The 27,312-nt window shown below is 40.5% G+C and overlaps 2 protein-coding genes across 14 annotated transcripts in view; one reads left to right on the forward strand and one right to left on the reverse strand.

Annotated features, from left to right (window-relative positions):
• Positions 1-9,497, forward strand: part of WFS1 (wolframin ER transmembrane glycoprotein) — a 59,013-nt gene extending 49,516 nt beyond the window's left edge. For 8 of the 9 annotated variants that reach the window (XM_074229807.1, XM_074229811.1, XM_074229808.1 and 5 more), the window contains 2 exons: positions 122-267; positions 2,943-9,497. In XM_074229807.1, the coding sequence (XP_074085908.1) occupies positions 122-267; positions 2,943-4,748 (1,952 nt within the window). In that variant the 3' untranslated portion in view covers positions 4,749-9,497. The remainder of the gene's footprint in view (positions 1-121; positions 268-2,942) is intronic. The other variant, XM_074229810.1, reaches the window with a different exon arrangement.
• A 13,513-nt stretch (positions 9,498-23,010) lies between these two features.
• PPP2R2C (protein phosphatase 2 regulatory subunit Bgamma) overlaps positions 23,011-27,312 on the reverse strand; it is a 388,395-nt gene continuing 384,093 nt past the window's right edge. For all 5 annotated transcript variants that reach the window (XM_074229817.1, XM_074229816.1, XM_074229818.1 and 2 more), the window contains one exon: positions 23,011-26,213. In XM_074229817.1, coding sequence (XP_074085918.1) covers positions 25,922-26,213 — 292 coding nt within the window. In that variant the 3' untranslated portion in view covers positions 23,011-25,921. The remainder of the gene's footprint in view (positions 26,214-27,312) is intronic.

Below are 27,312 nucleotides of genomic sequence, written 5' to 3' on the forward strand. Positions count from 1 at the left end.
AAGTCAAGGGCCTTCTTTCATCTTCAGATGTCTCCTTTCTGTTCCAGGGCTGTCTTGCCTATTGTCTCTGTAAAGGGAACCCTTTGGTTTATCTGCTTGTGTGGTCTTCTCTCATTACTAGCTAAGAGCTACGTCGCCCTGGATGACTTTGTGGAAATAACCAAGAAGTATGCGAAGGGCATCATCCCCAGCAGCCTTTTTCTGCAGGATGACGATGACGATGAGCTTGCAGGAAAGAGCCCGGAAGACCTCCCCTTGCGCCTGAAGGTCTGTGAGAACTTGGGTCCCCTCCCCACAAGGCAGTGTCAGACATGATGGTCTTCCATTCTGTAAAATGAAGCTGATAGGCGGAGGTGGATGAAGGGACCTCCCTGGTCCTTGTCAAAATAACCAAGAGGAAGCAAGATCCCTGGGTCTGTCTGTAACATGGCTGATAATGGGCATTAATAATTCCCCCAATAGTTATAGTAATAACATAGCACTTTACAGCTGACATTCCATGGTCTCATTTGAACCCCATAGCCCTTCAAGGGAAGTACTATGGATATCATCCCCACTCTGAAGAAGAGGAAACTGAGATTTAATGGGCTGAACTGAATTGACCATCTTTGAATTTGAATCCAGATCTTCCTGATACTCTCTCTACCATAGCATTCTAGCCATTAGTTTCCAGGTGGGCTCTAAGCCTTAGAAATTCTCTTGAGGCTAACATACAAAGGGGACTAATGGGTGGCAGCTAGGTGATATAGTAGGTGGAACACCAGCCATGGAGGCAGAAGGATCTGAGTTCAAATCCAGCCTCAGACATTTGACACATACTAGTGTGTCCCTTGGCAATCACTTAACTCCAACTGCCTCATGTAAAAAAATAAGAAGGAAGAAGGGGGAGTTATAAATGGTGAGGTGGCAAGAGAGATTGGGGCTAAGTCATGAAGGGCTTTAGAAGCCCCAAAGCTCATTTATCCAGAATGTTCCAAAAGATGCTGTCTGGAGCTATTAAAACTTAAAACTGAGACCCTGAATTTATTCTCGAGGCAGAAGGGAGGCCCTCGAGTTTATTGAGGAAGGGAGTAATGTACTTAGATTTGAGTCATTCTTAGCATCTCTATTTGCTGGGGAATCAGTCTCTTCATAGAACTAAGCAGGGCCCCTCTTGCTGTGCTGCCCCAGGGACGCCTCTTTGTCTTGGCTGAGCCATGCTCATCTCTGCTGTAGTTTGGGACATGGTGGTCCTGCTGGATTCCAAGCCTTTCCTCCTCTCCTGGATGCCCAGGCTGCCCTGACCCAAGCTTAGCACTTCCCTGGGCGGTGATGGGCACCAAGCTGAATGAGAACTTCAGATCCCAGCATGCTGTGACTGGACGGTCGTACAAGTCACTTAGCATTGGGAAGCTCAGTTCTCGTCACTAAAATGGGGATTATATTGCTTATCTTTGCTATTTTATAGTGTTAGAAAGAAGGAATGAGGATGGAAGCCTCAGAGTCCTCAAGGACTTTGTAAATCTTCACATTGTAGAAATACGGTCATCACTGTTAATAACATTAATGATAATTACCTCCTTCAACCTCAAAACTAGACTACAAACATAGATTAATTTGGTCATAAGGGAGAAGAACATAGAATTCAGAAATAACCAAGCATTGGGCAATCAGAAATATGTTAAAACATTTATACATCTATAACCTGTATCAGATTGCTCACTGTCACAATGGGGGTGGGGGAGAAGCAGAAAAAAGAGTGTCATGGAATTCAAGAGCTTATAAAAAGGTGAATATTGAAAACTCTTTGCATGTAATGGAAAAAATAAATAATATTAAAATAAGTATATATATAAAACAATTCTAACCCCCATCCAGCCCAGGGTAGCTTCTAACTCTTCTACAGCTTATCTCATTTATCTCAACTGGGTCCTTTCTCCCTTGATATACTCCTAAAGGTTCTTGGACATCATCTTCCCACTTCTCCTTAAAAGGATAAATGATAACTAATATTAATGATAGTTTGTATTCACTCAGCACTTTAAAATTTGCAAAGCAATTACCACATATTATCTCATTTTAACCTCACGGCTCCCCCAAGACACGTAGATGGGAAAACTAAAGCAGGTGGCTCTGATTTGTCAAGGACCTCAAGTGAGACTGACTCCAAGTCAACCAGTCTCTCCACAGCGGCACCTAGCCTCTCTCTTCTCTGAACTCCTTCTATGTCATTTTGGGATTTGCTTCCCACACAGGTTCTCTGGAAGTAATTCATTTATTTGTCCATTTTATTATCACACTCATTCTTTATCAGGAAAGGTTTTTTTTTTCCACTTAATTTTATCTTTTCCAAATTAGATGTAAAGATTGTTTTCAACATAAATTTTTTGTAAGATTTTGAGTTGCAAATTTTCCTCCCTCTCTTCCTTCTATCCCCCTCCCCAAGATAGCACACAAGTTATTACAGTTCTATATGTTCAATCATATTAAAATATATTTTTATCAGGAAGATTTTTGACTAGTAGCCATCTTCTGATGCTTTAATCACAAAGATATTAAGTGTTTTTTTTAACTAAATCCAGAAGGGGTAGAAAGAAAATACAGACACATCTTCCTCTCAAGTTGTTCACATTCTAACAGAGGAAGAAAATACATCTAAGGATTTGGTGGCAGACTAATGAAGAGACCCAGGGGTCCTTAAGCTGCCTGCACCAGTGTACCCTGGCCATAGAGCCAGTGTTCCCATGTGCTTCGTTCAATAGAAGACAAGGATTTGACTTTGGAGGGACCACAAAGTCTAATACAGTTGGGTCTGCCCCTTTAAATGTCTAAAGGTGCTTGGACTTGGTTTTTAGTCAGATAGGGAGGAAATAACTCTCATCACTTTCTTCCCATCTCAAGCTTGGTTGACTTCCCCTCCCCAAGCCCCACTCACCTTAAAACTTCCTGTTCTTCCTTCCTAGGTGGTAAAATACCCCCTTCACGCCATCTTTGAAATCAAGGAGTATCTTATTGACATGGCTTCAAAGGCGGGCATGCACTGGCTTTCCACCATCGTCCCCACCCATCACATCAATGCCCTCATCTTTTTCTTCATCATCAGCAATCTGACGATCGACTTTTTTGCCTTCTTCATCCCCTTGGTCATCTTCTACCTGTCTTTCATTTCCATGGTGATCTGTACCCTGAAGATTTTCCAAGACAGTAAAGCCTGGGAAAACTTCCGGACCCTCACCGACTTGCTGCTGCGTTTTGAGCCCAACCTGGATGTGGAAGAGGCCGAGGTGAACTTTGGATGGAACCACCTGGAGCCCTACATCCACTTCCTCTTGTCTGTCTTCTTTGTCATCTTCTCCTTCCCCATAGCCAGCAAGGAGTGGATCCCCTGCTCAGAGCTGGCTGTCATCTCCATCTTCTTCACAGTGACCAGCTACCTGAGTCTTAGCACCTCAGCTGAGCCCTACACCAGGAGAGCCCTGCTGATCGAGGTCACGACTGGCATACTCTCTGTCCTACACACTCTGCCTGTCAACTGGCACTATCTGAAATTCCTTGGAGAAACCTTTTTCACTGTGCCCTTGGGCCACCTGATCATCTTGAATATGAGTGTCCCGTGCTTCCTCTTTGCCTACCTCTTCTACCTCTTCTTTAGGATGGCGCAGCTGAGGAACTTCAAAGGGACTTACTGCTACTTGGTCCCTTATTTGGTGTGTTTCATGTGGTGCGAGCTCTCCGTTGTCATTATACGTGAATCCTCTGGTATTGGCCTCATCCGGGCCTCCATTGGCTACTTTCTCTTCCTCTTTGCCCTCCCAATTCTGGTGGTTGGCCTTGCCCTGATGTGCATTGTTCAGTTTTCTAGGTGGTTCTTCACCTTGGAGCTCACCAAGATTGCAGTCACCGTGGTGCTGTGCAGCATCCCCTTACTCTTCCGCTGGTGGTCAAAGGTCAACTTCTCTGTGGTTGAGATGGTGAAGTCCTTGACCAAGAGCTCCATTGTCAAGCTCATCCTGGTGTGGATCACAGCCATTGTGCTCTTCTGTTGGTTCTATGTCTACCGCTCAGAAGGAATGAAAGTCTACAATTCCACCTTGACCTGGCAACAGTACAGCTTCCTCTGTGGCCCCCGGGCATGGAAGGAGACTAACATGGCCCGCACCCAGATCTTGTGCAGCCATCTGGAGGGGCATCGGGTCACCTGGACAGGGCGTTTCAAGTACGTCAGGGTCACTGATATCGACAACAGCGCCGAGTCTGCCATAAACATGCTCCCCTTCTTCATTGGAGACTGGATGAGATGCCTCTATGGCGAGGCCTACCCCACCTGCCAGCCCGGAAACATCAGCACCGCTGAGGAGGAGCTCTGTCGTCTCAAGTATCTGGCCAAACACGAGTGCCACATTAAGAAGTTTGATCGGTACAAGTTTGAAATCACAGTGGGTATGCCCTACAACAGCAATGAAAACAAGACCTTCGAAGAAGATGATATCACCAAAGATGTGGTCCTGAGGGCCAGCAGTGAGTTCAAGGACATCCTGCTAAACCTGCGCCAGGGCAGTGTGATCGAGTTCAGCACGATCCTGGAGGGGCGCCTGGGCAGCAAGTGGCCAGTCTTTGAGCTGAAGGCCCTCAGCTGCCTCAACTGCATGGCCCAGTTGGCCCCTGCACGGAGGCATGTGAAGATTGAGCATGACTGGAGAAGCACCGTCCATAGCGCCATCAAGTTCGCCTTTGACTTCTTCTTCTCCCCCTTCCTGTCTGCAGCTTGACAGGCTCACGGCTCCCGCTGGGCGGTGCCGTCAGCTTCTGACCTCTCTGCCAGGCTGGCCTAGATGGCGGAGACTGTGGATGGATGTCAAGTTGAGGCTCCAAGTCCTAAGAAACTTGTTAAAAGATAATTCACTTTTTCTGTTTAGGAATGCAGATTATCCTTGGAAATTGCATGCCCCTGGGCTCCTCCAAAGCCCAATGTTTGCTGTGGTTTATCTGTGACAATGGAATAAAAAACATGCTTGATAATCAAAAGCACTTTATAGATAATAACCCTGGCCTGCCATAGGCACCTTTGGAGTTGTTGTTGTTGTTGTTGTTGTTTGTAACTATGCCCAGAGTCTTCTGGCCCAAAGAGAGGTGTACAATAGATATTTATTCAGTAGTCAACACTAGTCTGACTGTATTCCAAGTATGTGATTTGGGGGGGGGGGGGAGATAGTGAATCATGGCCACCACCGTGAGGGGCTTCAGAATCCTGTATGAAATGACTCCCTGTGGTGGGCATGTGCCAAGTCCAATCCCTGTTGATTTGTGAACCACCCCTCGGCGTCGGCGCTGGGCCCCGGGATTCATATAAGTCGGGGGATCTTAACTGCGAGGCTGAAATAAAACATTTTGTGAGCACATCTCAGTTGGTGAATTTGAAAACTTTGTTGTGGTGGATGAACAAATGGATAGGAACCAATTTCTCCAAAAATTGGGCCCTTTGATTTTAAATATGAACACCTCAAGTAGATTTTATCCATAAATCTTTTTTGTTCTTAGAAAAATGAATGCTGTTAGAAGGTACCCAAAACTAACCAATGCATCAACAATTTGATTTTTTTTATGGGTTGGGAATATAAAGCAAGGTAAAAAAAATAACCACTGCCCTCTGCTTTAAGTCAACAGGTTCCACTTCTTGGAAGGTCAGGAAGCAACATATCAACATACAGGCCAGAGACAAGAGGCACGCCCTCTAGATCCAGTCATTTTAGATGGGAACAGTCCTTGTAGCCTGGAGGACCAGGACCTTGGCTCCTGCAGAGTTTGGGCCAAACTAGGAAAAGCAAAGGTGGCGGAGGGGAGGAAGGGGAACCCTTCCTGTCCTGTTCAGTTATAAACAGAAATGAGAGGTGGGGAGTCATTGATGGGGAGTAGCAAGGCAGCCAGGCCGAACTGGACAGTGAGAGGAGGACGTGACGTGTTGCACAAGAATACTCTAGCAAGCTGGAAAACCTGGATTATAAAGGGCTTTGGCTGTCAAAACAATTTATATATGATCCCAGAGGTAATAGAAGAAAAGTTGGCTGGAATGTGAATAACGGGATGCCATTCTCATTTAACATAGTTTTGGAATGTGACCTAAAAGAAGTATGTTTAAGTGTGTCTATACTCTGTGTATATTCAAATCAATTCAACAAACATTTTAAGCACCTACTATGTACAAACCCTGTGATTGAGACTGAAATAAGACATCTGAGGAACTTGAATCTCTGATTATAATGCTTAGGTAGGAATATATACACAGTAATTTCAGGACAGATCAGAAAAGTCTTATGTAGGAAGCAATGATAGAGATACTTTAAAGGAAGCTAGGGACTGAGGCAGAAGTGTGAAAGGGTATTCCAGACATGGGGCTTCACCTTTGCAATGAAGAAAGTCATGAGATTAAAAGTTACATATTTGGGATAGTGTTTGAAGGCAGAAAAATAAGCAGAATGTAAAGTAGGAAACATCTTGGATTTTGTTTGCATCCATATATGAGACGTATATATAAGACATATAACATATAAACATATTCTCACCAAGGGTCACTGTAGCTGAAACTCAACACCTCGTGACCCACATTTGCTCTTTAGCCTCACTGGACTTAGCTTTGTGGACAAGCTAATGGAGAGAGCCAGGTGATCCAGGAAGACCAGAGTTGAATCTGTTCTCAAACACTTCATAGGTCTGTGGCCCTGGACAAGTTATTTAACCCTGTTTGCTTCAGTTTCCTTATCTGTAAAATGAGTTGGAGAAGGAAATGGCCAACCACTATAGTATCTTTGCCAAGAAAACCCCAAATGGAATCCTGACAACTGAGCAACAACAACCTGGTTCTCAAGTGACAGCCACACATCTTATTTATTCTATGATTACTCCAAAATTTGCCCTAACAGCCAAGATTGTCCATGACAGTAATGCAAGGCTAAAAATCAAGGATCCAACCTATCTTTGCTTCCCTGTTCCCATTTTATGGATGAGAAACATTGAGACTCAGATGAATTAATAATTGATAAGTAATTTCAGTGCTTACCCTTTTAACAGGTTTGACTAAATTGCTTCTTTTTTTCTGAGCCTTTGTTTCCTCATCTATAAAATGGGAATATCAATGTTTGCATATCTCCCTGGGTAAGCCTAAAAAAAGCTATAGAGCCAACTGACCTCTTGTTTTTCCACATAGATGATACTAGCTTAGAATCTTGAATTGTCAGATCATTTTACACCTTAGAAACTTTTTTTTCATCCAACCTCTTTACAAATCCTATCTCATGGCTCTATAGTATTCTACATATTTCTGGAGTGTTTCCTCACAACTATAATACAAAGCAGGTAGTTCATCCCCCCAAATTTTACAGCTGAAGAACTTGAAATTCAAGTTAACTAACTTGCCTTCATTCATCAGTTGCTCAATAATGGAAGAGCCTCTTGGTTCCCCAGCCAATATTCACCCATCGTGTCATTTAGCCTCATGGAATAGGCATTGGTAAGAATCCTAATGTCTAATACTTTAGTGGGGGGGGGGAAATAATAGCAACAAACTTCAAATTTAATCATTTGAAATGAAATTCTATTCTGCATCTTCTTTTTCCTCACCCTTCCCATGCTACATATGACCTTCAGTGGTGTGGCTATCTGAATCATTTATCATATGCTTCTAGACAAGAGAGCTGCCTTTCCCCCTCTTCCTCTCTTCAGCTCACTGCCAGTTTTCTCTGTCAAAGGGTAAATTTTGTACTTCTCTGCCTACCTTAGTCCTTGCTGCAAAGGGGACCCCACTTCAAGAAAATCCTTTTACTTAGCTGCCTCAAGTATTTGCTTCAAGTAAATAGGTTCCCTTGATTGGGTAAGGTATAAGCCTTGTTGGATAATTGTGCCTACCCTGTCATGGCACCAGGGTGAACCTGGTAGATTATTATCACTGAAGTCAGTATATATACATATATATAGATAGATAGATATGGAAGTCAGTATATATTAAGCCCCTCCACAGGCCCCCCAACAGGGCTGCCCACTTCCACACCATCCCCTCAGTTCTGAGAAACTCACTCCCTTATTTGACATCCATTACATAGTTATATTTAACCTTTCCTTTATTAAACTGCTTTCCTGTAACTTCCATCCACATGAGATTGATAGTCTTTAAAAGATTTGAGACTTGAATTCAAATCCTGTGGCTAGTACTAATGTAGACATTGATAAGGCACAACTTCTCTGCTCTCAGCTAGTGAAGACCTCACCCAGTTGGCTTGAGTTCCTTGAAAAGATCAAATCACAAGTTCCAAGTAAATGAGCAGGGGTGGAAGACAGTCTTTCACCCAGTTTCTCAGAGAGAGAGAGGCTAGAATTGATGTTTGGTGAATTAATGGGAGCCAGGCAAAATAAGTCTTAACTCTTTCCTTGGTGGCAGCCCTCAGATCACTTTCATATAGCTCCCAAATCTGTAGGACTCTAGGCTAAGAACCTCAATGAGTTTAGTCATTAAAGGATGATGTGGTTTTCTGGTCAAAGCATGGGCTCAGAGAAACATTGGGAGCCAGATTACTTGAGGGGTTTGAGTTCAGGGTCTGCCATTCCTACACTGTAACCACCCACTCCTTAGCTTTGGGGTTCTTATCTGGAAAATGAGGTGGGGAGGGGTGAAAGGAAGGTTCTGGAATGTTCTTACTGGTCCTATCATTATTTCTCTGATCCTGAGAGTGAATCAAATGCCAGATTGACACGGAGAGTATTAGAAGAAAGAAGATGTGGACTCAACTCAATTGTTGTTCAGCTCTTTCTCAGTCATGTACAACTCTTTGTGACCCTATTTACAGTTTATTTTGGCACAAATGCCACAATGCTTTGTAATTTCCCTCTCCAGCTCATTTTACAGAAGAGCTGAGGCAAAAACAGTGAAGTACTTGACTTGCCCAATGTCACACATATAATGTCTAAGACCAGATGTGAACTCAAGAAGATGGTCCACTGTGCTAAGTCCCCACAATTTGTACCTCAGGCCTATTGCTTTCGGAAAGGGCAGCTAGGTGGTGCAGTGGATAGAGCCCCTGGCCCTGGAGTCAGGAGTACTTGAGTTCAAATCCAACCTCAGACAATAATTACCTAGCTGTGTGGCCTTGCAAAAAAAAAAAAATCAATAAAAAAAGGATCAGAAGAAATCCAGAAATTGGAAACCTCAGATTAGGGTCAAGCTTAAGAAAACAATCAAAATTGTTTTAGCACCTTAGTTTACAAAGCATTTTTTTTCACTACATTGAGAGTTAGGGGTCATGAATATTTTGCTTTATCAGACCTATATTTCTGTACATGGCCAGAGCTTCCAGGAAGGAAGACCCCTATCAAAGCAGATTAGCATCTTCTCTGTAATTTATTAGATACTTCATTTTCCTCCAATTACAAATTTGAACTTTTTAAAAAATTTTGAATTCCTAACTTCCCCCTCTTCACTTTTCCCTCCCCTCTCCCTGAAATGGTAAGCAATTTGATATAGGTTATAATAGTTCATTCGTGCAAAGACACAGAGGAAAGAGAAAGGAAAGAGCCCAAGAGCCCTGGGGACATGCAACATTAGGGGGTAATACCTGAATGATCCAGAGAAGGAGTAAGTCAAACAGGCAGGAGATAAAAATTAGAGAACAATGTCAAAAACCCACAGAACTGAGAATCTCCAGGAAAGGAGATGCTGCAGAGATATCAGAGGATATAACCTGGAATTTTAGGTCCTTCCTTTGAGTATCCCTCATCAGTCACTTTCTTAGCCTCAAAGAACAATAATTCTAATTACCTAGAACAGACAAAGGTCCAGTGAGCTCACTCCCTTTGGCCATCTAAAGCCTTTTATATATTTAAATGAGCAGAATAATGACCTTTTGTGCCATTGGGTGGCACTAAAAGCCTACACTAGGTCTCTTCCACAATCCTACCCAGAGATACCCAGTTCTTAGCATAATGGTGGGCAGAGGCAAAGCCAGGGTTTTCAGGCATTCGGGAGCAAACAGGTGATTGAGAATAGATAGCCCTGGTCACCTTTCCCGAGGCGGCCCAGGAAAACTGCTGAAGCCTGTCCATTCGTTGTGTCTGAAAGGTGACTCTGCTCCAGTGAGAATGACTGAACAGAGCTCCCATTCTGGATCACCATCAGAAGATGGTTTACCTGTCCAGTTCTGAACAAAGTTCAGAGATTAAAGGGGAAGGAGGATGGTGATGGTGGCTGCCAGAGATTTAGGGAAGTACCCAAGAATGGCGGTGGGAAACTGGAAGGTCCTTAGAGCAAAGGAAACCGGAAAAAATCCTTAAACACAAATGCCTGGCCTGGAAGAGACCTCAGATTATACAATGTGAGTTGGAAGGGATCTCAAAACACAAAATGTCTGAGCTAGAAGAGGCCTTAGAACACAGTATCTGACCTAGAAAGGACCTTAGGACACAGAATCTGAGCTGGAGGGAACCTTAGAACATAGATTGATCTAAGAGACATTAGAACAGAGAATATCTGAACAGGAAGGGATCTTGGAACCTAGACTGATCTAAGAGACATTAGAACACATGTAGTTTTTATAAGATTTGAACCCAAATTTATTTGGGGTAGGGAACTCCAATGGGCAAACTCCTAAAAATCCACATTTTTATCAATTAAACTTCATAGGCTATGAGAATTGAGAGGGCCTGCCAGATGTATAAAGGACAGATTAGAGAGGAACAGGACTTGAGAAAAAGATCTATTTGGAGGCTGCTGAAGTAGTTCCAGTGAGAGGTGAAAAAGACCCCAACTTTCCAATAATGGTGCCTGAATTGAGTGATAGATCTTTTTCTAAATCCTTTACAATGGCTCACAATAAAGTTTTTGGTAGGAGTTGGCAAGACAGATAACCTCTTAGGATGCAACCAAGAGTAGGTCACAAAGAACTAAAACTTTTGAGGAAGATAAATATACAGACCCCCTTTCTCTAGACCTCTAGAGTCTCTGGAGGATAGAAAGCTGTCTTTGAAGCCAAAAAAGCCATAAATTCAAGTCTGCTCTTTGACACACTAGCAGATTGAATTTTCTAAAGTACAGATATGACCCTGTCAGCCCCTTCAGTAAATTCCCTATTGGCATTTTAATGATGTTGGAATTAAATCTTTATCTTGTTTTTAATTTTTATCTTTGTATGTTTTATATTATAATTATGAGCTTAGTAAGCACATACATAATTTATAAATAAGTAAATGATATATGAGAGATTTTGCTCAAACATCTTTTACTGATCAAAATAGTTTAGAAACCAATTCTCTAAAAGTGAGATAAGGGCCCTATTAGTGTCAATGTGGTCAGTTATCAATGTCACTAGTAGTTTTTATGTGATGAGGTTCTAATCATGACTATGCCACTAAAGTATCGTTTAAACCTTAAAACTCTATACAAATACAAGTTGTGATTACTATCATTTTCTTTTTTAAATTAATTTTATTGTTTTTAATTAGCAATCATTTGCTTTTTTCTTCCTCCCATTTCTTCCTCCCTTCCCCTTGGGATAAAAGAAGAAATAAATATGAAACCCTTGCAATAAATAGATACAGGTTGGCAAAATAAATTCCAATTTTGTCCATGTCCAAAAACGTCTTATTCTGCATCAAGCCCATCAATTTTCTGTCAGCTGTTGGATAACATGCTTCATTAGTGGTCCTCTGGAATCATGGTTGGAATAGAACAGAATATTAATTTTGTGCTATTAGTATTACTACAATTTAATTCTAAGTTAAGTTCCAGCCAGACTGGATGATGGTTGTCTCATTCCCAGCTCCCTCCTCCTGGCTTGCTCACACTGTCCTGTTTGTGATTTGATCTGTCCTTTCTAATCTCAAGATTATTCTCCAAGGCTGGGAACACACAAACAAAGTAAAGAGAGTTCTGCTTTCTCTCTCTCTCTCTCTCTCTCTCTCTCTCTCTCTCTCTCTCTCTCTCTCTCTCTCTCTCTCTCTCTCCTCTCTTCCAGTCAGAGGACCAACGACATTTTGAGGGTGCAACTTTTCAAAAGGAAGATCTTAGAATATAAAAGATAAAAATCTCCAAAGTAGAATAACACTAACAATTTATATATCACCCCTTTACTTTGATTGTCCACTTTACACCTCTAAAAGATAGGTGCCATTATTATTCCCATTTTAAGCATTTGCTTAGGGTCACCTAGTGGTATCAGAAGTAGAACTGAAACTCAGCTCTTGAAAGAGCAGTGGTACATCTACAGTTTTATGATGCCTTTCTAGAAGGGTCTCTAGACTTCATCTCATTCAACCTCATCATTTTATAGATGGGCAAACAGGTCTGAGAGAAGGGAAGTGACTTCCCTGAAATGGCAGGGCTGCCAAGTGGAGCTCCAGTTCATTCCTTCTGTCTTTGAGGCCAGGGTTGTCTCCATGACTTGGGCCAAACCTTATCATTCAGATGACATTGCGGCTAAGAAAACTGCTTGGCAAAGACACTTCTCTTCCTAGGGAAGGGCTGTCATTGTTAGACACGAATCACTGAAGCTTGGCATTCTCCCCCCAGGTTCCAAGAGTTTCTGTGGTTGCTAGGAAACAGTCCTGGAAATCTTCCAGAGAAGATTTGTTAACCTGCAAGAAAGTATAACTTCCAACCTAGAGCAAGTGCAATTAAGAGAAAACAAAGATTCAGTGGTTTTCCCTTCTTTTCTTTTCCAGAGATGCTTGAAAGTAGTAGCTGAGGAAGCATGCAGGTGTTCCCACTATATCAAAGGAACTCCCTCTTGTTTTCCTTTCACTAATTAGACTATTTGCTTTTGATTTAAATATTTAGCCTGAAGGATCATTGTCTTCTCATCTATCAACAAACCTTCTTCAAAGGTTCCTTGAAACAGGGAGCTGGTTAACCACCCAATTTGTTTTCTGCTCATTAAAGATGTCCTAGCATTCTTTCTTGATGGAATAATCCCATGGAGGGAGACTACTTCTACAAAGGCCATTTGTTTTTGTTTGTTTCTTATCTCTCTCTGGGCCATGCTGAAGGTATTTGGACCTAGGATCAGAAGATCTGGGTTCTAATCCCAGTATAATTTTAAATGGATCCCTTCAACCCTCTGGGTATCAGTTTCTGGTCTTTAAAACTTTTTCTAATACAAAAATACATCTTTGGCATCCACCCTAAGCAAATTGGCTCCTGGAGTTTGCAAGTAGTGTTGTCTGGGTAGAATTTGAGAATGAGGAAGGTGATGAGTTGAAGACTTCTTCGGATCCCTGCCATAGTTTTGCCCCAAAGCAAATCTCTCATTCTCACCTCTTCCCTTTCTCTCCTCCTCCACTTTTTTTTAGGTTTTTTTGCAAGGCAAACGGGGTTAAGTGACTTGCCCAAGGCCACACAGCTAGGTAATTATTAAATGTCTGAGACCGGATTTGAACCCAGGTACTCCTGACTCCAGGGCTCGTGCTTTATCCACTATGCCACCTGGTTGTCCCTCCTCCTCCACTTTTAATCATCACCTTCCTCTTCTCCACTAGTTGGTAATGAACAGTTTGTTCTTCTGTGAATTGTGGGGAGAATGATTCCTACTGGATAACTGATGGGAAAGTCTTATCACTTTGGTTAGAACCTTCCTGTTTCTCCCTTGGAAGGGGGCAGCGACTCAGAAAAATTAATGATTAAAAGGAATGTGTAGGTAGAATGCCAAATATACTCTTCTCAATCAGAAAAATGGAAGGCTTCCTCTTTAGTTGCTTTTAAAAAACAAATAAATGACCTCTGTTTCAAGATAGAAGGATCTCAAAACAGCTGCCATGGGATGCAATTACAAAAGAAAAAAAAGTTTTGTAGGCTTTGAAAGAAAAGTATGGATGGAAATGAGAAATTATGGAGAGCCATAGAGGGACGATAAAGGTGGGAATAAGGGAACTAGTTAAGCTAGGATACATTAAGTAAGTGTTACAAGGAGGATCCCTTGCTCCATGATAAGAGAACTGGAAAATCTCATCTCTACCAAGTGTGTGACTTTGGACAATTAATTTCACCTCTATGGGTCTCAGTTGCCTCAACTGTAAAAGGAGAGAACTGAATCAGATGACTTTTAAAGTCTCTTCCAACTCCAAATCACAGGACTTAGATGTTTCTCACCTGCAAAATGAGAGAGTTGGACTACCTGATTTTACAGACAAGATAAATGAGAGGTTGAATAATCTTGCCTAAAATCAAGCAATGGCTGACAGAATTTGTTTTTAGGTCCTCTGACCCTAATCCTAGCACATTTCCTCTGTTCTACCACAACCATTTTGCATGCTTAAAAAATCCATAAGCATTCTATGATGCAGTGGTTTGATTCAGTCTGGGTAAATTTCTCGTACACACTTTAAAATGATGTATTATAAATAAGATTAAACATCAATAACACTAAACTTTCTTGACACCTGTTTTCTTTTGAATAAATGAATTTCAATATACAAAATGCCTTTAACAACTTGTCAGTATCTTTAAATCTCCTTTAAGTTATTCATTCCTCTTCGCTATTCCTTGTGCATAGTTGTCTTGGTCCTACACATACTTCTAATTATCTGTCACCACCTGTTGAGATTTCTGAAATTACTCTTTTTTGGGGGGAAATACTTTTTTTTTAATATTGGGTAGCTAGATGGTGAAGTGGTTAAAGCACAAGTCCTAGAGTCAGGAGGACCTGAATTCAAATCTTACTTCAGACATTAGATATTTACTGTGTGACCTTGGGCAAGTCACTTACCCTGATTGCCTCACATCTAGGGCCATCTCTAATCATCCTGATTCATACTGGTCATTGGACCACTCTCTCCAGAGAATGTAAAGATGGTTTAGCATAGAACCTCTTCACTCAATTGGCTTGCTTGTCATCACCTCCCTGATTTCATGGTCTTCTTCAAGAAGACAGGACAAGAGACAGCTAGGTGGCACAGTGGATAAAGCACCGGCCTGGAGTCAGGAGTACCTGGGTTCAAATCCAGTCTCAGACACTTAATAATTACCTAGCTGTGTGGCCTTGGGCAAGCCACTTAACCCCATTGCCTTGAACCCCCCCCAAAAAAAAGACAGGACAAACATCATCATCACCATCACCACCACCACCACCACCATTTCTTTGTTATTTCAAAAATGACATGAATTAGCAGTAGTATAGCCTGGCTTCAGAAAAGCCAACGATAGTCAGGCTGTCCCAGGCTCTTTGTCACCACCTCAGCTTCCAAACATAGTCAATTCTGCTATCAGTACAACTGTAGGCATTCCCAAAAGTCACTTTGCAAGGTAAAAATCACACAATAATAAAAGTCACAAGATTTATGGGGAAAAATTGGGGTGGGAAGGAGCATTACATTCAAGAACTTTCTCAGCAACACTCAAAAAGGGTAGGGATTAAATTTTAAAAGATAACACAGTTTTGTGCATATCAAATCATTAAGGAATATATAAAAATCAAGGCTGAGGTTGCTCAGCCTTTGTCATTTTTCCCATAGGCTAGGCTGGCAAAGTCTCAAATAAAGTGGGCAGAGTTCTCACAGCTCCCAATGCTAAGAAAAATCCTACTCACTTGCTGACACTGCCTTGACAAAGATCTGGGGTTTGTTTATGGGAGGAGGCATCAGAAGAGTTCTGGTTTGTGGGTTATTGGGAAGCATTGATGTTTTCTACATAAGAAGCTAGGCATGAGACAACTTGAAATTTGAGTGCTGATAAAAATGTTCCCTAATGAATCAATCATATTGGAATGTTTTTGAATTATAACATTATAAAAAGTTGAATGTATTCAAGTCACTACATCTTTAAAAACTCTTCATTTGATCCTTTTCTGGTCAAAATAATGCTATTAACTCAACTTTTCTTAAGACAGAATGGCGGAGTAGAAACAGTGGTGTTGGGAGTCTGGAAATCTGGACCTTTCTAACTATCATAGCTCATATTATATAGCACTCTAAAAATTATCCATTTAATCTTTAGAATTGTGAAGTTGTTACCCTTATTAACCCCATTTTCACAAATGTGGAAATTGAGGCAGAGATTGTCTTGCCCAAGGACAGATAACTGTCCTTCTTGACTTGAGGTCTATAGAATCATCCTTTATGGCACCTAACTTCCACCAGGTAGTAGAGGAATATAGTTTTCACCAAGAGGGACTGAATTTGAGTCCTTCCCCTGACTTGGCAAGTCACTTAACCTCTGAATGCCCAGACAACTTTCTAAGACTCCACACTGCAGATAAGTCTATCTGTATTAATGAGGGAAAAATGTAGCCTGAAGGAAATAGAGTATCAGCTATCAAAAAGATTAATCATCACCAAAACTCTTCCAGTCTTCTATAACATAGTACTCGGAGAAATCAGGTTTATTCCTTAAGAACAAACATTACCATGGGAGTTAGCTTTCCTGAGTTTTTCCTACCTATCCTATCATTTCAGGTAGATACAGTCTTGTCTTGTTTGGTGTTTTTGTTTGTTTAGGGTTTTTTTTTTTGTTTGTTCCTAGATAGCATTAGACAGGTGGCATTTCCCTTGAGGTACTACAGTATTGGGGCTGAGAAACCTGAAGAATACGTCCATATTTTGACCTGTCTGAGAAATTATTCCAAGGCTCAAACCTCCATACCCCAAGGCAACTTTGGTTGAATAACAGAGAGCCCAGTCAGTGAGGGAAAATTAATCCAGAAGAATGCCAACAAATTTATCTGTAACAGAATTACAAAGATGGGAACCATTTCTAGGAAATGCTACACCAATCATAAATTGATATTTATATGGTGGTTTAAAGTATGTGAATCACTTGTTATATGTAAAGTTATTTCAGCTTCACAACTCTGATATAGATCATAAGGTTTTATTTCCATTATGCAGATGGAGAAACTGAGGCTCAGAAAAACTAAGCGACTTGCTCATAATTATATCGTAGTAAGCATCAGAGGCACCACACTGTTTCTCATGACCACAGCTATGACCATACTCTGGGCAAAACTATTAGGCATATATAGCTAACCTCTCTAGACATCAGTTTCCCTCATCTATAACATAAGCAAGTCGGACTCAGTGAAACCTAATATCCCTTCCAACTCTAGACAAGTTAACTTAGGAGATCTGCCTTCTATCTCTTGGCTCTGTATATTCTCTTGCCTTTCCTAAGGCTTGGGATGGACTTCTCCTCTCTCTTTTCCTTCCTTTCAGCTTATATAACTCCTTCTTCATGAAACCTCCTATGCTCCCCTCAACTAAATATATTTTCTCTTACTTCAGATTTTCTCAGAACACTTTGTTTAGTGTTGTCTAGAAACATAACATATTATCTAAAGTCCTAGGAGTGAAGCCTTCCTTAGACATTTGGACATGACTCTGCGTAAAGTCACATTATTTCCCTAAGCCTCAGTTTACTTATCCATAAAACGGGGATAACAATAGCACCCATCTCACAGGGTTCTATTGATCATCTATTGATGAGCTTTTTAAAGATGTAAAATCTATTTCATGATACTTAACTTTGTCCATGTCATATCTATATTCCCCCGATACCTCTCCCTATACACTATAATCTTCCTAAGAAGAAAGATACCATTTTTTATCTTTATATCCACAATGGCAAATTTGGTGTCTTATACATAAATAATAAATATTTATTACAAATAAATATCAATTAATGATGTTAATAAATTAATCACCACAATATTAATAATTATATACATTAGTATTAATGCATAATAAATATTAGTCACATGGTACTATTTAATAATTAGTGGTATTATATGTCCATTAATACTATTAATAAATATTTAGTAAATCAAATTCATTCTGGCACCAATAGATAAATAAGTGATATAAATGTAAGTGAAATCCTTAGAGAGGAAATGATAATATCTCCAATTTCCTTACCACTTGGTGTTTTCCTTATCATAACCTTCTCAAAGCAGGGAGGACAAGTGTGATCTGTTGTGAAGGAGCCCCTCTGAGCTTGTCTTTTTGAGGTGTCATATTTTCCAGAAACACTGAACCCGGAGAATTCAGAACACCTTGAACATGTCAAGGATATAAAGTATTTCTATTTTATAGGCTTGGAACTGAGGTCAAGATTAAATGAGACTTAGCTGTGATCACACCAATAGTAAGCGTCTGAAGGATCTGAATGGAGTTTGTCTAATGAAATTGGCAGAGGAGGTTGGAAAGATGATTAAAAAAAAAACCCAAAAACAATGCAGTGAAGTTGAATCTTGGAGCTACAATGAACCAAAAATGAGTTTCCCCAAGACCAAGTCCTTCAGAGGGTCATGAAATGTTCAACTGGCTCTCTGAAAAATGTATCCACAAAGCACTCATGTTTAATCTGCATTGTAAATACTCTCTCAATCCCTTGCTTTAAGTCTAGACAATCAACAAAACATTAAACCAAACCTCAGTCTGTAGCGTTTGTGGATTCCCAAGGTCCCCCATGCTCAAGTTTACAATTTAACAATCCATTCTGAGGCCATTTCAAGCTAACTCCAGACGCTACCTCTCTGGGTCTGGATTACAGTATAAGGGTAAAGTTTATTATATAGTCAGTTCCAGTTACTTACCCAGAGAAAAACACCTTAGGAGACCTGTCTCTGATAACTCATCTCACATCTGCTTGTCCTCCTAGTCAACTAATGTAATGGACCAGGTACATAAGGGAATGATATTTAATCTCTATCCTCTAGTTTTCTCAACTGAAAAATCTGAATAATAGTACTTACATCATATGCCCCACAGGTTTATGTGAGAAGGAATCACAGAATTGGGAATTACTATTATTATTAATAATAATATTCAAAGTCTCTGAGGCCATAGAATATACAAGCTCTGGGTGAAAAGGAGGCTTTATAATCCTCCCAGTCCCTCTGAATGCTTTACATGCTAAATGCCTTTTGTTAGCATCTTCCTATGTTTCTCCCTTATCTAAATGAGCTTTTAATTTTTTTTAAGAAGTTCTATCATTCAGGCCTCAGTTGTTTTGAATGAGAATGATGTCAAGTTCAATTATTTCTGAAAATGACCCTGCCCACAGAACTGGGGTATTAGATTAAGAGCAGCCTACAATTTCTAAAAGTCTTCTGAAGCTAAGCTAGTTAATGAGATTTCATGTGCATTATCTATGCAGATTCATCATACGCCTGGATAAATATTATTTTGACACAATAATCGCATTTGTCTTCTGACCAAAAACACATGATTAAAGGATCCAGCTGGAAGTTGCAGTAAAGATTAGAATAGAATCAGAGAATGTTGCATGGCAAAGCAGAGCACAGAGAGTAGAGAACGCAGAGCTAGAAAGACCCTTATGTCTAGTTCAATTATCCCCACTTCACAGATGAGGAACATGAAGACCCAGAAAGAGAAAAGGACACAACTTCCTTCAAACTACTTGACTGCTTTCATTAAGCAACTATTTTTCCTCTAGGTCACTCTGTCCTAACTGGTGTGTTCTCAATCACATAATTAGTGTGCAATTTAAAACATCAGAAACTGTACCAAAAAAGTATTACATAGAACATAGTGATCTCTTCATTTCACAGAAAATAAGCTTTACCCATATGAAATTATCAAGATAAAAAATTTTAAAAATATTTTTTTCTAAAAGAATGTTTTTCCTTCAGCTAGAATGACAGGTGAAGTTAACCTTGAAGACAAATCTGTGAGCAAACTTGAAATCTTTTTATTCTTCTGATAAGGAATTAAGAATTTGGTAATCAATTCAACCACTATTAAATACCCGTGTGGTATAGCTATGGAAGATGGGCAACCTGTACATGACAGACAATTCTTGACCATCTGAAGCTTATAATTCAGTGGAAAATGAACAGGGAAAATTTCATGGAGGTGATATTTAAAATTAGTTTTTTCTGGTCATAAAGAGATGAGAGACCCTAGGGGAAAAGAAGGAGCAGAGCTTATTTTGTGGTTTCTGATGCTCTGTGGCACTATTTTTCCTGGTGGAGCCAAAGAATTTGCTTTCAAATCCTTCATTTTTAAGAACTTCTAACCCACATTTGGATCCTCCTTCATACATTCCACTCCCCAATTCATCACCTTACTCATCTTCCATGTCCTACTCTTCCACTTCACTTCAGCTATACTTGGAGATGATCACACTCTCGATCTTGCCATCACCCATGCATGAGTGGGTAACCTTCAATGGTCATGAATTGTATCAGAGTTCCTTGCCATCACCCATGCATGAGTGGGTAACCTTCAATGGTCATGAATTGTATCAGAGTTCTTAAGTTGCTTACGGTTGTTTTATTTTTAGGTGTTTTCCTTAAGCTACATTCTTCACTCTTGTTGGATGTCTGGTCAACTCCATCTTCTCTCCCATTCAATTCTGGGTCCATCTCACGGCCCACCTATGGAGTTTGTCCAAAACACATATACTATTGGTCCATATCTATGATAGGCTGTCTGCCCAATGGACTACCACAGTCTGGATTATTTTAGATTTTTAATTCATTAAGTCTTTTGTGGATTTCTGTGTTTAATTTTGTGGATTTTTACATGATCGTTGTTGGACCATGATTGTCTTTTAAAGGAATCTTGGTATAAAAATGGGCCCCCCCAACACACACACACAGTGTTCTGCTTTTCTTCTAATCTTGACTGGATCAAGAACCAGTTAGGGAATCAGAGCAAAGTTATTTGCAAACAGTATTTTTTACCATATGTATGAATCCTAAAGTGGGGTCTAGGGCCGGACAATCTCATGATAATGTAGAACAAGTTGTAAATTGAACTATGCTTAAAATATTTACTTGTCTTAGTTATTGCTCTCACCATTAGACTATATGCAAGGCAAGCATTTATTAAGTTTACTTTTGATTTGGGGGGCTCCAGAGTGTCCCCTTTTTCTGTTTTCAAGGCTCCAGTCTCTGAAGGTTGGGATAAACTTCTCTATCCAAATCCACACAACCTTACAAGGAATTTCTAATCTAAGGTGAACTTCATTCCATCAAGCTTGGGAGGAGCCTTTTGTCTGAATTGCTCAAGGCTGGTGGTCTCGCTATAATTATAGTCTCTCTGTCTCTCATTGTAATATTATCTTATATAACGTTCAGGGTTGATTCTCACCTACCCTTTGAAGGGTTTATAAAATGTGAACTCACTGCCATGATTACCCTTGATCTAACAGAGATGGCCAAATGCCCATCCCTTTATTAGTAAACCTGCTGGCACATTTAAAATGATTATTCAAAAATTCTATCTCTCCAATCTTTGTTTTAAATCACCACACTCTTGAGTATTTGGAAAAGGAAGAAGTCTTAGAGACCCTCTCATTTTACAATTAAAGAAAAAAGAGGTCTCGAGAAGAAAAGTGACTCACCCAAGGAATCAAGGCTGGTACATGTCAGAGCAGGCATTTGATCCAAGCCCCCCTGTACTTTTCCAACTAAGCTAGAAAATATTTGGTAGCCATAAATCCTTGCACATATGGGAGCAATTTTTATTATCATCATTATTCATCTAGAACAGGAGGTAAAGTGCATACAGGTGGAACAACATGAAGCCAATTAAGAGCAACAAGGTCAAAATGACCTTCCAAATGTTTAGTTACTGACAATACGGAGTTAGGGTTAGGATTACTAGAAGACTTCCAGGATGGTCACCATTAACACAGCTGCCTCCCATTCTGGATGATTTTCTTCCACAATGGCAACCATCAGAGAAATTAGGTGTCTTTTAACTCTAAACTCACAGGTGCTTTCAGCTCACGAAGTGTAACAAATTAGGGCAAAGCCTTGAAAGATTATTCTGTCCACAGAATAGGCCTTTATTTTGTTCTCTCTCTCCCTCTCACCCCTTTCTCCCCCTCTCCCTCTCTCTCTGACAAGTTAGCAGGGAGTAGAATTGTCTCAGGAGGATTAGATCCAAGGCAAATAGATATTATATAATTTCTCTTTCTCTCTCTCCCCCCTGGTACTTTTGTTTCCACCATCCTGTCAGAAATGTCCTTCCCCTTCTTCAGAGTTTGCTACTAATTCCTACCCATTCTTCACAGTTCAGCTTTATGCTACCTCTTCCTAAAACCTCCTTTGAACCTCAGTTTAGTAATCTTTCCAACAGAGACTTCACACTTCTTTCCTTTTCGTCTTGCTGAGGAACTTTTATGTAATATCATTATATTTGTCTTGCGTCTAATCCTGTGTCCACCCCACTCCCTGCCTGTGAATTCCATAAAAGGAGAGACCTTGTCTAAACATTTCATCTCCCCCAACCTTGGCCTCCAGGAAGATCCAGGAAGATACTAGCCAGCACCGTGCCAGGATTCTGGCTGGCAGTGTTCCTTGGACTTTGCTCTCAGGGCTCCTTAATCTCTTCTCTGGGGGTTCAGAATAGGCAAGGTTTTGGAAAATCTCATAAAAGATCCTATCATCAGCGACTTTGTGGTCCAGGGAGATTACTGGCCAAGCCCTTTGCTGTATGGTGGTTGTACGGTCCATTGCTTGTACAGATTTCCAATGGAATGTGGTATAGTTTATTTTATGAGATTATTTTCAGATGTGTGCACGTATACCCACACCCCACAAACCCAAGGAGATATATGAAGTCATCTAGGTAGCCAGATTGCCCAGAAACATCCTGCTCTGCCAGAGGTTTGCCCAGGCATTCTTGCTCTCCCTCCTAATTAGAGTATCAACTAGCCCAGAAGCCTGGGCTCCCTTCTCTTTTGGGTTGAGTGAAGGCTTTCTCAGAAAGGAAGCCCAGTTGTCTGTATCAGGACTCAGTTGCCAGTCAGATACTGTGGTAACGCTGACCTCCTGGAACATTAAGGCTTGGCCCAATAAACAGGGGTCTTGTTTTCCAATCTCTTAGGCAATGCTTCCTCATCATGGGAAACCCCTCCAGACAGTAGTATTCATTAATTGGGATTGCCAGGATAAGTCAGATAAAACTCAAAGAATATAAGCTTTCTGAGACAGTTTCTATTTTTTTCCCTCTGTATCCCCAATATCCCACATTGAGGAGAATGAATGAAATTGAATTTAATCCTTAGCTCTTTCCATACAGTCTGTAGACAGAAAGAACACTCTAGAGTCTTTTGTGTCTGTCATTTTTGTTGTCCTTTTATTGGAAAAAGCTGGTATTAACATATTTATATTTTTATCCAACAACAGTTAGCTAGTTTGTGAAACACAAAGAAAGAATGCAGCCATGAACTACAGCTTTCAAAACAATCAGCTTGACCAACTTTACCACCATTTACTCTACACCACCGAAAGCTTAATCCCCAAATAAAGTTGTTGTTAAAAAACAAAATGGAAAAGGAAAAACAACCAGAAAATAAACAAAAAAACCTTCACAATGACAATGTTACCTCTCATACATTCAAGAAGACCAGAAAATTGAATCACAGTAAGAATGCAAAGTTTATGAATAACATACTGGTCCTTAATTTTTTTCTCTAGTTCTTTTCCCTCCTATAACACTTTCTGCACTTGAGTCATGATGAGAGCATGCTTCTGTCTGGAAATCAGGAATTTCCCAGAGTTCCAGAGACACAATTTCCTTCAAAGAAGAGCTTTTTGTGTACCTAAATTTTAAAAACAGAATTAAGGTACAAGAAATCCAAATGATAACTGTTATGTTAAGACCTGCTTTATAATACCTTACCTATAGTCTCATACTTTGAAGATGTTGAAAGTTAAGTATATGGTTTGACAGTATTTTTAGTAAATACAAGTAAGAGCTGTTAGCCATTTGAGTCAAAAAGGGAAATGGGTATATGGAAAAATGTCCAAATAATTGTGTGAGGCCCTCAAAGCTTTAGTTTAGATCTAACAAGATTTCTATACAATTTACCACATTCTTAAAACTTTTTACAAGGAAATCAAAACCAAAACCAACCCTGAACCAACCCTCTGATTGTTAAATTTAATTAGAATAAATATGTACATATAATACTGTCCAAGTCATTTAGAGTATACAGTGATTTATAAACAAACATTCCTCATTCCCCTTGATTTTTTAAAAAAAAAGTAACGTACACATTTCTGTATAGTATGGCTGGAAGTGGGTGCACATGCGTTTGTGCTTTTAAATACACAAAAATAGTTATTGGTCGAGAAAACTTCAGTTGGACAATATTTCCTGGGTCATGTCAAGACATCGTTATAAAAAAAGTTGTATCCTGTTGGTAATCTATGTAAGCTGTGGTCATGTTTCTCTGCTTTCTAAACCAAAATACAAAATGCTGCAGGATCACTTCACTTTCTGTTTGCTGAGGGGGAACGGTGAATGTGGACTTTCTCAAGGGACGGTTGAATGTTGCTTTAAGACACAGATGGGCTCATGAAATCAGTGATCTGTCTCAAGCACAGTTTGCAAATGTGTTTGCTGACTTTGGGAGAGTTAGAGCTCTCAACTCCATCTGTGCAGCAAAATACCCTTCAAGAAGAATAAATCTGCCATTTGTTTGCTTGGCCTAGTTGTGTTAATGATTCTCCTCCCCTCCCCACCCAAATAGATTTGAAATGGGCTTCTTTTTTTTTTTAAACTTTTAGAGGCAGCTCAATCATCCAAAGACTCATTGAACCTTTGGGTAATGACCTGAACATGCAGAGGGTGAAAGAAGCTCCTAACTCTTAAACATGGTGGAGCAAACTTGGGATCATAGGCAGCATGGTGTGGGGGTAATGATGGAGCCCTGGCTTCAGAGACAGAGGCCCTGAGTGAGATTGCCAGCTCTGCCACTGATCATCTACTATGTGTGGCCTCACTGAGCAAGTTTTTTCCTTCCTTGGGCCTCATATTTTTCATCTGGAAAATGGAAACTTGATGATCCTTAAGAACCCTTCCAGTCCTAAAGTCCTCTGATCCCATTTGGAGAGAAGGAAGAGACCCTAGAGATCATCATGTCTAACTGCATCATTTTGTACATTGAGGAAACTAAGGCTCAGGGAAATGGAATGACTTTCCCAAGATGACATGCAGTGGAGGTAGGATCTCACTCAGGTCATCTCCCTTCCAATCCAGGGTTCTTTCCACTCTTCCTTGTACCATCACAGAAGACAATGCTTTTAACAGGCCTCTTCTTACCTTCTGAGATCTAAAGGACACAAGCCAAATTGAATTTGCTTCTGTCTCTTCCAGGATGCATAGAAATGCCCTCTAGAGATGGAAAAAGTCAGGGATGCTAGAAGTCACATGAGACACCATTTTTTCCCCTTCAGAAACTGAAATAAACTTGGATTATTTAAGGGGGAAAAGTAAAACTGAAGTTGGCAAGCATGTTTGTGGAGTTGTTTTCTGATGTGAGGGAAGTAGGTGGGAGAAAAAGAATGAATGTTTAGTCCTGAAACAATTAGACCTGCAAAGGACCTTTGGCTCAGTCAAATTTCCTCCCGTTTTACAAAGGAAGAAACTGAGGCCCCACCAAAAGGGAAGTGACTTGCCCAAAGTCACATAGTGAGTACACAGCAAGGCCAGGGGTTGAAACTGGCTTCTTTCTAGGCTAACCATAGGAACTGGTCTCAGGTTCACCGCTGTCTCTGGAGCCACGGTGATGGAATAATGTCTCTCCATCAGCTCATGCTATGTCTGGAGGGAAGCATGAGGTGGAACTTAACTTGGGGATGTAAAAAAGCTCTAATAATGTGGTAAACACTAAAGACCTAGGAAGAGAGTGTATAATGGACCCTAATAGTTAAAAAAACTGACAAGCCTATCACCTTGCTGGAGTGCCTTTTGCCCTTTAGCCACAGTGATTTCTGGGTTTCTGCTTTATTAAATGGCCATCATCATCATCATCACCATTACCATTTTGGGGAATTCTAGGGGTTTGGGAGGGTGAGGTGGCAGTGGGCGGTTGGGACAAAGAAGGACAAACTCCACCACCATGACCACTTTTCTTTTGCTCTGTTTCTCTCTCTGATGGTCATCTTGTACAATCTGCAAAAGGCTGGTTGATAAATACAGAGGATTATTGATAAACCTAGTGCATCTCTGAGTTCACTTTATCCTGGAATATGTAAAGATTGTTTGTCGCTGCGATGGCAATGATGTTCTCGGCGGGATGCCAGGCCGTGTGAAGTATCTTCTTGGTAAAGTCCAAGCTGTCCACACTGATGTCGTCCTTCCGGCGTTTGCCACCCACGCAGACGCGGCGGGGCTTGAGGATGGCCCTGGGCTTGCTGCTTTCCCTGGAGGCCTCCAGGGTGACATCACGCTTGGTGTTCCGGTCAAACATTCTGAAGAAATTATTGTAGGCACCGGTCATGATGACACTGTAGAGAAATAAGACAGTTGAGTTGGGGGGATTGGCCACTGTCTTGATCACACGTGCTCTAGGTTGTCCTAGGTTTGGTTCTGTCAACATGAGCATGCTTCCCTGGCCCAATGAGGTGGGAGTCCTTCTTTATCTGTACTTACTACATGTTTAAAACCCAGCTTCCCTTTAACCAGCCCAGAAACATCTTTTGCTTGGCTTGGTTGAGTCATTTCAGTTGTGTCTAACTCTTTTGTGACCTGCTTTGGGGTTTTCTTGGCAAAGACTATCTGGTTTGTTCTTTCCTTCTCCAATTCATTTTACAGATGAAGAAACTGAGGCAAACAGGGTTATATGACTTGCCAAGGGTCACACAGCTAGTAAGTGTCTGAGGTCAGATTTGAACTTAGGAAGATGAAGTCTTCCCGATTACAAGCCCAGTGCTCTATCTACTGTACACCTAGCTGCCTCATAGACATAATGAGTATCTTCAAGTGACTTTCCTAGCAATTAGTGTAATTATAAATATATATATAAATGAGAGGGAGGCAGAGTGATGCTACCATTAGAGAGCTGTTCTTCAAGTTAAGAAAAGATAGGTTAATTCCTCTTCAGACACAGGCTGTTTGTGCAACCCTGGGATAAGCACTGAACTTCTTGGTCTTCTAGACAACTCTGACTAGAATACTGTAAAGAAGGTTCTTCATCTTTTGATGAGTTATGGACCCCTTTGGAAGTCTGGTGCAGCCTACAGATCCCTTCTGAGACTAATTTTTTTATCAACATAAAATAAAATATATAGGATGTTACAAAGGAAACCAATATATTGAAATACAATCATCAAAATATTTTTAAAGGATTCACAGATCCCATGTTAAGAATTTGGGGTTAGATAAATTCTATTCATTTTCTATAGCATCAGAGATCCAATCCCTCTTTATATACAATTTATAGTGTCACTGTGGAGATTTTCTCCCCTATTTCAGACTGGACTAGATGGTGGGAAAAAGTGCCTTCTATCTCTGAAAATATGAGTCTGTGAAATACTAGCTTGTAAATCTAAATGATGCCCTTCTTGGTCTCTCATTTTCAAACTGGTCAGAATGCAGATTAAACCT

This window comes from Macrotis lagotis, chromosome 3, assembly GCF_037893015.1.
Source record: "Macrotis lagotis isolate mMagLag1 chromosome 3, bilby.v1.9.chrom.fasta, whole genome shotgun sequence".
Lineage (NCBI taxonomy): Eukaryota > Metazoa > Chordata > Mammalia > Peramelemorphia > Peramelidae > Macrotis > Macrotis lagotis.